Source organism: Corticium candelabrum, chromosome 16 (genome assembly GCF_963422355.1).
Source record: "Corticium candelabrum chromosome 16, ooCorCand1.1, whole genome shotgun sequence".
NCBI classification, from domain to species: Eukaryota; Metazoa; Porifera; class Homoscleromorpha; order Homosclerophorida; family Plakinidae; genus Corticium; species Corticium candelabrum.
Genome location: NC_085100.1, coordinates 6,130,528 through 6,140,924, shown reverse-complemented (window position 1 = coordinate 6,140,924; position 10,397 = coordinate 6,130,528). Strand labels below are relative to the sequence as shown.

Sequence of the window (10,397 nt, the reverse complement as noted above, 5' to 3'; positions counted from 1 at the left end):
CAATTTAAGCCAATGGCAAAAGATTTCAAGTTTGTGTTTTCTTCATTACTAACACTTTGCTTCTGCTTGTGTTTGTAGTTGTTCGTATCATGTACATTTTGAAACGATGACGTCCGTTTTTATGTTTTATTGTTTTACATTTTAGTAGAATACAACCAGCTGAATATCTACGGAGATATGTTGTAAGGCTTCTAAATTTTTGTACCAACTGATATGAAAGGTAAAGTCACTCTGGCTTTTGTTATTAGAGTCAAGGTGTTCGTCCAGACGGGCGTAGGTTAATGGAGACAAGGAGTGTTTCTGTGAACGTTGGTCAGCTACTGTAGCACAGTTCCTAGCTATACTTGCGGTTTCGTTAGGGACTGAGATAACCCTGAGATTGTGGCGGTATTCACATTAGTGCCTAGTTAATAGTTATACACCGCATGGGATTGGAATGTTTTGCGGTATTTTTAGTTTTGAGATTTGCGATTTTTATCACAAAAATTAAAATCGCATAATAGCTGCAGGTGGGAAATCACAAAAATTTAAACTTGCAGAACATACCAATGTTATGGTAGGTATAGGTAAATGGGGTTCGTGTAGTATGTACGTAATTTATACATGGCATTCCTAAAACGTTTAGTTGTCTGTGAAGGAAAGTAGAAACTGACACTGGAAAATTGCTGCATTTTTAGAAGTTGGTTAAGGAGTCGATCGTTATGCTGTGTAGTAGCTAGGTTAGTCTTATACTTGTACCATGTCTTTTATTCTCTTTTCTGTACATCTTATTGTGGCTCTATAGTACAAGTACACTACCTGTAATAAGGATTATAATTACTGTTGTTGTTGTTGTTGTTTTGTTGAGTATAATTCTTGGTGTCTTCTTGGCTACAGTGACATCTATTGAAAGTAAAAGAATTATATTATGAGATCTTTGACATTGAACATATGCATTGGAATTTCAATGACGCACAGTTATTTAATATTGATAAGCATGTCACAAGAAAGATTTCTTTTGTGAGTAAGGCAACAGACACGGTTGAGGAAAGAGACTTCACTTAATGGAGTTCAGCAGCATTGATTTTAAGCAATGTTGAAAGATTGACCGAAGTGTACAAAGTCTACAATGCACAAGGCTGTGAGGTTTATATGTATATTACTTTACTATGTGCAAACAGTGCAGTCTCCAGCTAGGCTATATGAGTGGCCGGGCACTGTGCCTGGAGCATTGCCCGGTCTGACCTTGCTCATGCACACCAGGCAAATTTTGTAATATTCATAAGTCTTACCCTCTGTTTAAGTATTGTTGGGGGGGGGATTAGATAACCTAATAAATGTAAGTGGCTGGTCATGCAAGTCAAACTTCTTGGCCAAGTTCTTGAAGCAAGAAATTGTCCAATTTTTTGCAATTTCTTGAGATATTTTTCTTCATTATTGCTCTAACATATTCTACTGTTTGGGTATAATTTGCTTAAATATATTCCCAAATGGTAGTATTTCTCTTTGTCACGGTAGCAGTATACCTACATTACAAAATATCACACATTTTTGTAACAAAATGGCAGCCCCCATGACCCAATTTCTTGTAAGATCTTGTTTGCATAAGAGTCTCCATTTTGAAACTTGTAAAATATTGTCAAAGTGTTTACTGTAAGTACACTGCTGCTGTGAAAAAGGTACATATTACAATTTGGGAGTACAGTTAAGCAAATTATGCCCAAAATAGGAGAGTTAGGGCAAATATAATGAGCAAGCTGTAGCTCAGAGTTGTCAACTCTCCCACATCCCACAGGAGACTCCCGTATTTAGGACTCTTCCCGCTTGTCCACATTTGACCCCAAATCTCCCACATGTTTGTCGTCCTCAATATTCTGGTATTGCTTTCAAGCCAGGGCATAGAAATTAGAAATTATGGACATTACTACAGTTACCAATCCAGTATCCCGTACACTGTAATAAGCACAAAGGGTGATGAGATGCGAGGCTAGTAAATCACGTGTGCCTCACCCGTGTCCCATTCAGCTTGCACGTGGCAATCTCCCCTTCTGTTTACATGGAAGATTTTTAATTTAGTTGATATTAATAAAATAGGCGTTGCCTTAAACGGTCTCCCGCATTCTCCCTCATTTATGCAGGTGAAGTCCCTCATTTTCGTTACCACAGGTTGACAAGGCTGGAAATTGCAAGACATCGGACAATTTCTTGCTTCAAGAACTTGGCCAAGAACTTTGACTTGGATATTTTATGCTATTTCCAACCATATCAAGGTAATTGTGGGGTCTCAGGGACAGCAGAAATATTTTTGCTGAAAGTACAGTGACTAGATGTTAATGAAGTACAGGGAGTGTAAGAATGAAGCCAGGGTGAGAAAGATACATTCGAAAGATACATTTGAAAAGATACATTTAATAGATTCCAAGACTAGGGACAGGTTGTCTAATTTTGGAATAAGTGCCGTTCTTGCTGGCAGTTTGCCTTGCCTGATTAACATTCTGGCGAGAACGGTGAAGGCCAATAGTAGATTGTAGCTTCAGTATAAGTTTGCTACAAGTAAATGTGCAGTATAGCAGTCATTTTGTAAGACATATGATGAATTTGATGACTGCAGTTTGGTTTATGAATCTGAATTGTTGTTGTGAGTCAATTCCATCAATGCTGCCATTGCTTCTTTGCTGCAAATGTATATTAGCGCACATATCCTAAATGTCTCTTTAAACATAGATTTGTTGTGTTACTCAAGGTACTGAGTTATATGTTTAGCTCATACTTGACAATTTTTCTAAATCGTGTACTAGTAATTGAGTGTGAGGTGTATGACAATTAAGTAAAATCCATTTCTTATTATCACTGCACTAATCTATTAGAAGCAACCCAGTTTCAGTTTATAGCAATTGGTATATTTGGAACTTCACTTTCTTTCTTGCTAGTGAATTATATTATTATTATATAACATGATTTAATTTGCACAGGGTCAGTAACCACAGCTGATGGCTCTGCTCTTGTGAAAATTGGCAACACAACAGTTCTTTGCGGAATTAAGGCAGTCAGTGAATCTGTAGTAGTCTGAATTGATAACTCTGTCAACACCATCTCTGTTAGGAATTTACGTTGCCTGGAGGGGAAAACAATGATGAAGGTTATGTAATACCAAACTTTGAATTGTCATCAGTAGCATCACCCCAGTCACGTTCTGGGCCCCCATCTGAAGAGGCTCAAGTAATTAGTAAATTTCTTAGTGATCTTATTACAAGGTTATACTTGCAGAAAGTGTCAATATATGTATTGGTGACTGTGAAAAGGTTGTCTTCTATTGTGTAGGTCATCGATTTTGAATCTACACGATCTCTGTATTGAAGTTGGAAAGGTTGCTAATTGTCGCACAATTTTACTCTATTAATTAAGACCACATCTACATTGTCCTTTCTTGTTGTAGTTGGCATGGGTTCTTTACTGTGACTTTGCGTGTTTGGACCAGGATGGTAGTTTGACAGATGCAAGTGTTGTTGCCTTGGTTGCATCAATAGCCAACTGTAAGTAAACCTAGTTGGAAGAGTCTATTTCGCAGGTTGGATATAGAACTTTGCCATATATAGTGAGGCTGCCACATGCTATTGTAAATGAGTATACAGGACTGGGTGAAGTCACAGGCAATAAAGACGTGCAGCTTCAATTGAATAGTTTTCCTGTAACTACCACATTTGGTTTGTTTGAGGGGTAAGTGTTATGTTTGTTAGTCAATGTACCATGTATGTAGCTCTATACAGCTTATCTTATGAAACGTGTCTCACATGAGATGACTTGTTTCTGATTTGCCTTTGAATAGAAGTGGCATGATTTAGTTGTGGAACCTTGAAGCACATTTTTCACTTGACCGGGTGCGTGCAGATACAAACTTTTCTACCTACATGTTTTACACCACCTCATAAAGTTGTTTCACTATCCTTTTTTTGCTCTCTGCATATAAAGTGAAATGGCAACCATGATGCATAAAACTGACTTATCAAAATTGAAAACGAATTTTCAAGTCTGTATATTATATCAGCAGTTTCGATGCACCTTGATGTCATTAATTGTGTGCTGGTTGGCAACTGCATGCAAGTTGTTAGGGAAATCCTATCTCCCTTGAACTTAACATGGCCGAGATGTGCAACTAAGAAGGTTACTTAATTAATAACAGACATGCTTGGTTTACAAAAAAAAGTTAAAATATTATTCAGTCAATGAATCTTTCTACTTCTTTTGTGACTGATTTCTGTGAAATTCGTGTGAAAACTGGCTAAATGACTGTCATGGTGATCAAGTGCTATCAATGTCTCTGCTGTTGTAGACAAGACCAATCAGTTTTCTCCACAAGTTTGTAGATTTTGCCAAGAGCCGTACTAGTAAGCCATGCCAGTGGAAATCACTTTACTAAATGAACGTGCACCTGCATACATGCAAAATAACAATGCCCACGTACATTTCAACATTATTATCGCCACATGGTCCATCTTGAATAAGGTGTAGTTGTTGTGGCAATGTGAGTAGACTATTATATAATTGGAGTTTTGGGACATCTAGGTTTTGACTTGATATAAACATTCCATTTTAAAAAATTGTTAAAAAATCTATTATGGATGACCGACGAGGATTATGACTGGTCGTTTATTTCATTGACAAGAGGTTGGTGGCTACTTTGGTTAGTACAAATAATGCAGGGAGTGATAAGATGGATTTGGTGGATTAGATGAGCTCGAAGGATGTTCAGTTACTAGTTAAGCAAGCTTGCATGTATGATATGTCTGGACAAAAGTTTGAAATTGCAAGGTCAGCAGCAACAGACTTGGGTGAATGTCCATGGGTGGGTTTTTGTGCTCGATATGCACTAGCTGTTTTGTTATAAAGTTCCCATTTTCACTGTTTTATAATCAACAAGTTTTCATATTTGATCTCTCATTAGATTCTTCGATATGGGGAGCTTGCTTTAAATTTTGAAACCATCTTGTCTGCTGTTTTTTACCAAACCGTTCTCTGCACAGGCAGATTAGCTACTAATATTACTAATGGTTAGTAAATTTCAATTATTATTAGCTGTTAGTTAATTAATTTATCGTTGTATGCAAATTTATGTTGTTGCATGAGTTCACATGCATTTTAATCTGTTCTGAAAATTAGCAGTCAGACAGAATTCTCAGAGTTATATCCCGTTCAATTATATCCAGTTCTGTGAAATTAGCAAGAATTGCGAGCATCCCAATGTATGCAAATTTATATGTTGCATGAGTATTCCGTTCTAATTTATCATGGACTGTATCCTTTTTATTGCCATTGGTAGTATCCCGTTGAAGCCATTTCGACAGTCCTGTTGGACGCCACGTTACTTCAAAGACGTTGCTACCGTTGCGAGGAACAGATGTATCGAATTTGGCATCTATTTGACTCGAATCCCGTTCGGAAATATATCCCAGCAGCATGAACTTGGAAGTCACGTGCATTTACGTACTCACCCGGGTAATCTGTTCCCCATATATATATATATATATATATATATATATATATATATATATATATATATATATATATATATATATATATATATGTTATCTGTGTTATCTGTATTATATACAAATATATGGTTTTATACATATATACCAAGTCACGACTCGTCTGACTCGCCATTTCGACAGTCCCGCTGAACGTTGTTACTTCGAAGACGTTGCTGGCGTTGCGGGGAACAGGTGTATCGAATGTAGCAGCTCTTCGACGGGCGTAGACGAGCAAACCACGGTGGGCGTTTTTAAAAGACCCGGATAAAGCAAAAATATCTTCCTTTTTCCGACGTCGCCCGCAATAAACGAAACTTTCCGCGCGTACCGTCCGACGTCGGAAACGGGCAGTTTAAATTTGGTGGAGATCCGATACGCCGTTACGGAGATATTCCGTGCGAGCGGAGACGGGTTCCAGGCAGGTTCTATTGGCTGGAAATCGGGTCTTCGCGGGAGAAGTACGGAAGACGGCGACAGCTTCACTTTCGACCTCTATGGATTCGGCGCGCGCGAGCCAGATTCGGTGATGATCAGACTCACCGTCCTGGAGATCCTCTCCTACATACGAACACACAGAGAGACAGACCCCTCTCCTTTATATATCTTTATCTATATGTACAAGTTACAAAAACGTTATAAATGTATTTTAGTAGGAACTAGATACATGACCCGACCTTCGTACGGTCAAGATACTATAGTGTCTGACGGAAGACGCAGTCTGAGTGTGTGTGGATATACGTCACGTGCAATCTTTGTTGCGAGGTTCCGCGTGTGCTGAATGAATCCGAATCTTGCTCTTTTTTCGCGCTTTTTTGATAAAAATCGACAAACTCCCCGTGTAGTGCTTGGTACAGAAAACGCGAAGGTTCGATGTGGTGCATGCAATCAGAATTTGTAGAGAAACGAAATCGGTACAGGAGTAGGTTCCATCGGCAAGAAATACTAGATTGCTCGAAGCTCTGCGAAGGACGACGACACGTACAGTTTACACAGGACTGGTGTAGGCGTGTGTTCGAATGAACTGGGATGTGTAGCGTTTGCGTCAGCGAGAAAATTTACGCGGGGGTCGATTCTGAAGAGGGGACCCGGTGCATATTATTTTAAATTTTTATGCAAGCCTTCCCCTTCGTGTGCTGAGTGTGCGTGCCGTTTTGGTTACGAACGGACAAAAGACGTGGTCGCGTGTTGCGAACACACAAATGGACAATGGACAATTGTCAAGCCCTCCACGTCATTCGTGAATGACGTCAACCTTGAGGTCAGTTGCGGAGATAGCTCCCCTGCCTCTAGAGACAGGGCCTCCGTGCGCTACGTGGAGGCTTAGGGCCAGCGCTACAATCCACCTGGAGTTTGCCCAGAGTCATCCAGGGGCACTGACTATGGCGCAGCTTTGGGACTGGACACCAAGGCCCATACGTACCCGTCTGCTGCATGATGATAGGGCCAAACCAGCGGTCGTGTCCACCCCAGTCAATGACCAGGTACTCATTTATACTCCTGAGTCGAGAGAAGCAATTGTGTGTAAGTTTCTTGCTCAAGGAAATTATGCCATAGCTCGCCATCACTGTGACTTGAACCTGCAACCCTGCAAGGTCCCGGATGTTTTCATTCTCCAAATGCACTCTAACCAACTGAGCTATTGCACCACACACGCGTGCGCGCGCGCACACACACACACACACACACACACACGCGTGCGCGCGCGCACACACACACACACAATTTGAGCTTTGTATGTGGTAGATGGCTACGCAAATCAGAAAAAAGCGAACAAATAAGTGTGGACAGTTCAATACTGTACCAAATTGAGGGTGCCATGACTAACTCACACTGTTCAAATGTTAAATTTTTATGCAATTGTGAGTTGACACCCTCAATTTGGTTCAGTATTGAACTGTCCACACTTATTTGTTCGCTTTTTTCTGATTTGCGTAGCCATTCTTACTAAAATACATTTATAACGTTTTGTATCTTGTTCATTCACTTTTTGCATGAACTGTACTCAACACTCAACAATAATCCAACTTATATTCTATTATACAACAGACTGCCCGTGCTTTGCAAATCTTTGAATAATGCTGTTCCTCAATGAAAAAAAGAAAATGTTACAAAATACAGAAGTGAGGCGCCATTTAGGGAAGCAATCAAAACCTATTGTTAACGAAACTTGTTTGCAATGATTCTAATTAGTTAAGCGCCTCTAACAAATAGTTTTGTTTCTAAAAGACGCTCTATAGTTAGAGCCTAATAAATAATTGCAACTCCACATGGTGCTGCAGTAAGACGGGTGCTTCAATTAGAATAATTACAGTAGTCGTATTTTCGAACCAATCGCAAAACGAAGAAAATTTCTTCTGCCCAAGATAGTTTGCAACAAAGAAACGGAACCAATTCAGTCGGAGTAAGCGTGTGGAATGAGAAAACCCGTCTGAAGAAAGTTAGATATTTGTCAGTCAGACGAAATTGCGGTATATGCAAATACATTTGAAAAGAAACCAAACGGTTCTTGGTGTAACGCCCAGGTACTTAAGTTATTGTAGCAGTCACTCTTTATTCTCAACAAACAGCTAAAAGCACACACCCTACGACATCTAAGACAGAACCGCGCGCTACGAACCACGTGAACTTCTCTACGTACTACTAAGCGACGTCAGCGACCATCAACAGTGTTCTAAGATCTAAGACGGTATTACATTTCCCCTTTCCAACTTGCTTGCTCGTCCTCCAGCAACTCGATGACCATGTCGCTGAGTTACAGCATCCACATCCGGCACTTCTGAAAGGCAGAGACGGAATTTCTCCAAATTGAATGTCTCTAGGGCTGCTTGGACGAACTTGGACCGTGTTACTCCCTGATCCCACGGCACAATAAGGACCCTCGAATACACAACTTAACTTTTCTTTCCTACGAATCTCCCTTTTCACGAAAATCCAATCACTAATATTCACGTTGATTGGAGTAGTCTTCTTGTCATACTGACCCTTGTAGCGTTCCTGAGCTTCTCTTATATTGTTCCGAGCTATTTCACACGCAGAAGAAAATCCCGCTGTGCTGCTGATTTTGGGCCTTTCAATGACGCTTCCGTTGGTATTCGGGCGTCCCGGCCGTACAATAGAAAAAAACCGTGACTCCCGCTTAGAACGGTGCACTTTCACCAGGTACGCAAAGCAGAAAAGGCAGATATTTATTCCACTTTTCACCTTAATTTCCATGTGTTTGCCAGCATTCCTACTAGGGTTCCGTCCGTTTGCGGATGGTACGCAGTGGTGTTGACCTTATTCATAGCTAGCAATTGGTAAATCTCTGTACTAAGAGCAGATAAGAAGTCAACCCCGCGGTCGGACAACATCTCCGGTACTCCGTGACGATAGACGACACGCTCAATTAATAATTTGACTATAGTGGTAGCCTTATGGTCTGGGGTGGCAAATGTTCAGGCCATTTCGTCAAGTAGTCGACAAATACGACGATGTAACGATTTCGCGTCCGGGTACGCGGCAACGACAACACGTCCATTGCCACCCTCTCAAAGAGCTCACCAACAGGAATTGGCTTCAACTCCGGATGTAATGTAACTTTCTACCAGGCCCATCCCTTTTGAGGCACGGAAGACATGTGCGGCAAATGAGCGGAATGTTCTTACGCCTACCGTTCTACCAATACCGCTTGGAAGGTATCCTGTACATAGCCTTTTCCGTAAAAATGCCCAGAAAAGCGGCCTCCATGCACTTCAGTCAACAGGAGAGACTTCAGTTCTTCTGGGACAGCCACACGAACACGATATGGAGCTGTGGGCTCTACGTAACACAATGTCGTCGATGATCTCAAACCATCCTTGTGTCAACGCCAGGTACCGAGCTTTCTCCCGTCGTCCGGCAACACGCCTTCTACTACGAACTTCTGGATCTCTGCAATATTTGCGTCCACTATCTCTTCACGGCTTTCGCTAAATTCTTCCAGTTTCTTCTAGTGTTCGACAACCGCCACTGATGCGGCCATTCTCTCAGTCGCTTTATTGCTGTAACGACCGGACGTCCGTTTCAACAAGACAAAGCGTCGGCATTGTGGTTGACTCGGCCAGCACGGTACCTGATCTCGGGCGATATCTCCTCTATCATTATTCCCCAGCCGGCAAGCTTCCCGGACGGATTAGGCGTGGCCAGCAATGAACGCATTGCGGCGTGATCGGTGTAAACAACAGCCTCGTGGCCTAGCAGATATGCTCTAAACTTCTTTAGTGCCCATACGACTGCAAGCGCTTTCAATTCGGAGATCTCGTAACGAGTCTCCGCTGGCGTAAGGCTTCTACCTGCGTAGGCGACAGGGTGCAGAAGTCCGTCACTTCCCTCTTGCTCCAAGACAGCTCTAAGTCCAAAACCATTAGCATCTGTCGCATCTGCGAAAGGACGATTGAAGTCAGGGTACGCAAGGATCGGTGCGGAGGTCAATCGCTTTTTTTAACTCGTCAAAAGCTATCTGACACTCTGGAGGCCAAACAAACGGCTCCTTGTTTTTTAGCAGCCTTCTCAAAGGTGCTGTGTGTCGGGCTTGCAAACCCCGCCACAAACTTCCGATAGTACGAAGCCAACCCGTGAAACGACTGTAATTCCTTGACATTCTTTGGTTCGGCAACCTGACGCACGGCATCCGTTTTTCCTGGATCCGCACTGACGCCGTATTTCGAGATGATATGACCCAGGTGCAGTGTCTCCAATCTTGCTATGCGACACATGTTTGGCTTCAATTTTAGATTCGCCTTTCTGAACCGCTCGAAGACCAACGCCAAGTGGCGAAGGTGCTTTTCGAGATTCTTCGAGAATACAAGGACATCATCTAAATAGACCACAGCAAACTCTTCCAGTCCTCGTAGTAGTGCTTGCATCATCCTT

At 41.6% G+C, this 10,397-nt stretch overlaps 2 protein-coding genes across 2 annotated transcripts; one reads left to right on the top strand and one right to left on the bottom strand.

Annotated features, from left to right (window-relative positions):
• Positions 1 to 4: 4 nt before the first annotated feature.
• LOC134192309 (exosome complex component RRP43-like) lies at positions 5 to 3,700 on the top strand. Its single transcript, XM_062661030.1, has 8 exons — positions 5 to 29; positions 146 to 182; positions 249 to 312; positions 2,952 to 3,025; positions 3,082 to 3,233; positions 3,301 to 3,346; positions 3,416 to 3,512; positions 3,576 to 3,700. The coding sequence occupies exons 1-8, from the start codon at positions 13 to 15 to the stop codon at positions 3,698 to 3,700; spliced, it is 612 nt and encodes a 203-aa protein (XP_062517014.1). The 5' UTR covers positions 5 to 12.
• A 4,361-nt stretch (positions 3,701 to 8,061) lies between these two features.
• Positions 8,062 to 8,720, bottom strand: LOC134192643 (uncharacterized). The gene has a single exon (XM_062661393.1). The coding sequence runs from the start codon at positions 8,718 to 8,720 to the stop codon at positions 8,148 to 8,150; it is 573 nt and encodes a 190-aa protein (XP_062517377.1). The 3' UTR covers positions 8,062 to 8,147.
• Between the last annotated feature and the right edge of the window lie 1,677 nt (positions 8,721 to 10,397).

Excerpts from the sequence above, each read along its gene's own strand:
- LOC134192309 (XM_062661030.1), top strand. Across the intron at positions 313-2,951 it reads GAGTGTTTCTGTGAACGTTG|GGTCAGTAACCACAGCTGAT; the intron begins GTCAGCTACTGT and ends TAATTTGCACAG. Across the intron at positions 3,347-3,415 it reads TCTGTATTGAAGTTGGAAAG|TTGGCATGGGTTCTTTACTG; the intron begins GTTGCTAATTGT and ends TTCTTGTTGTAG.
- LOC134192643 (XM_062661393.1), bottom strand. The coding sequence starts at position 8,720 with ATGGAAATTAAGGTGAAAAGTGGAATAAATATCTGCCTTTTCTGCTTT.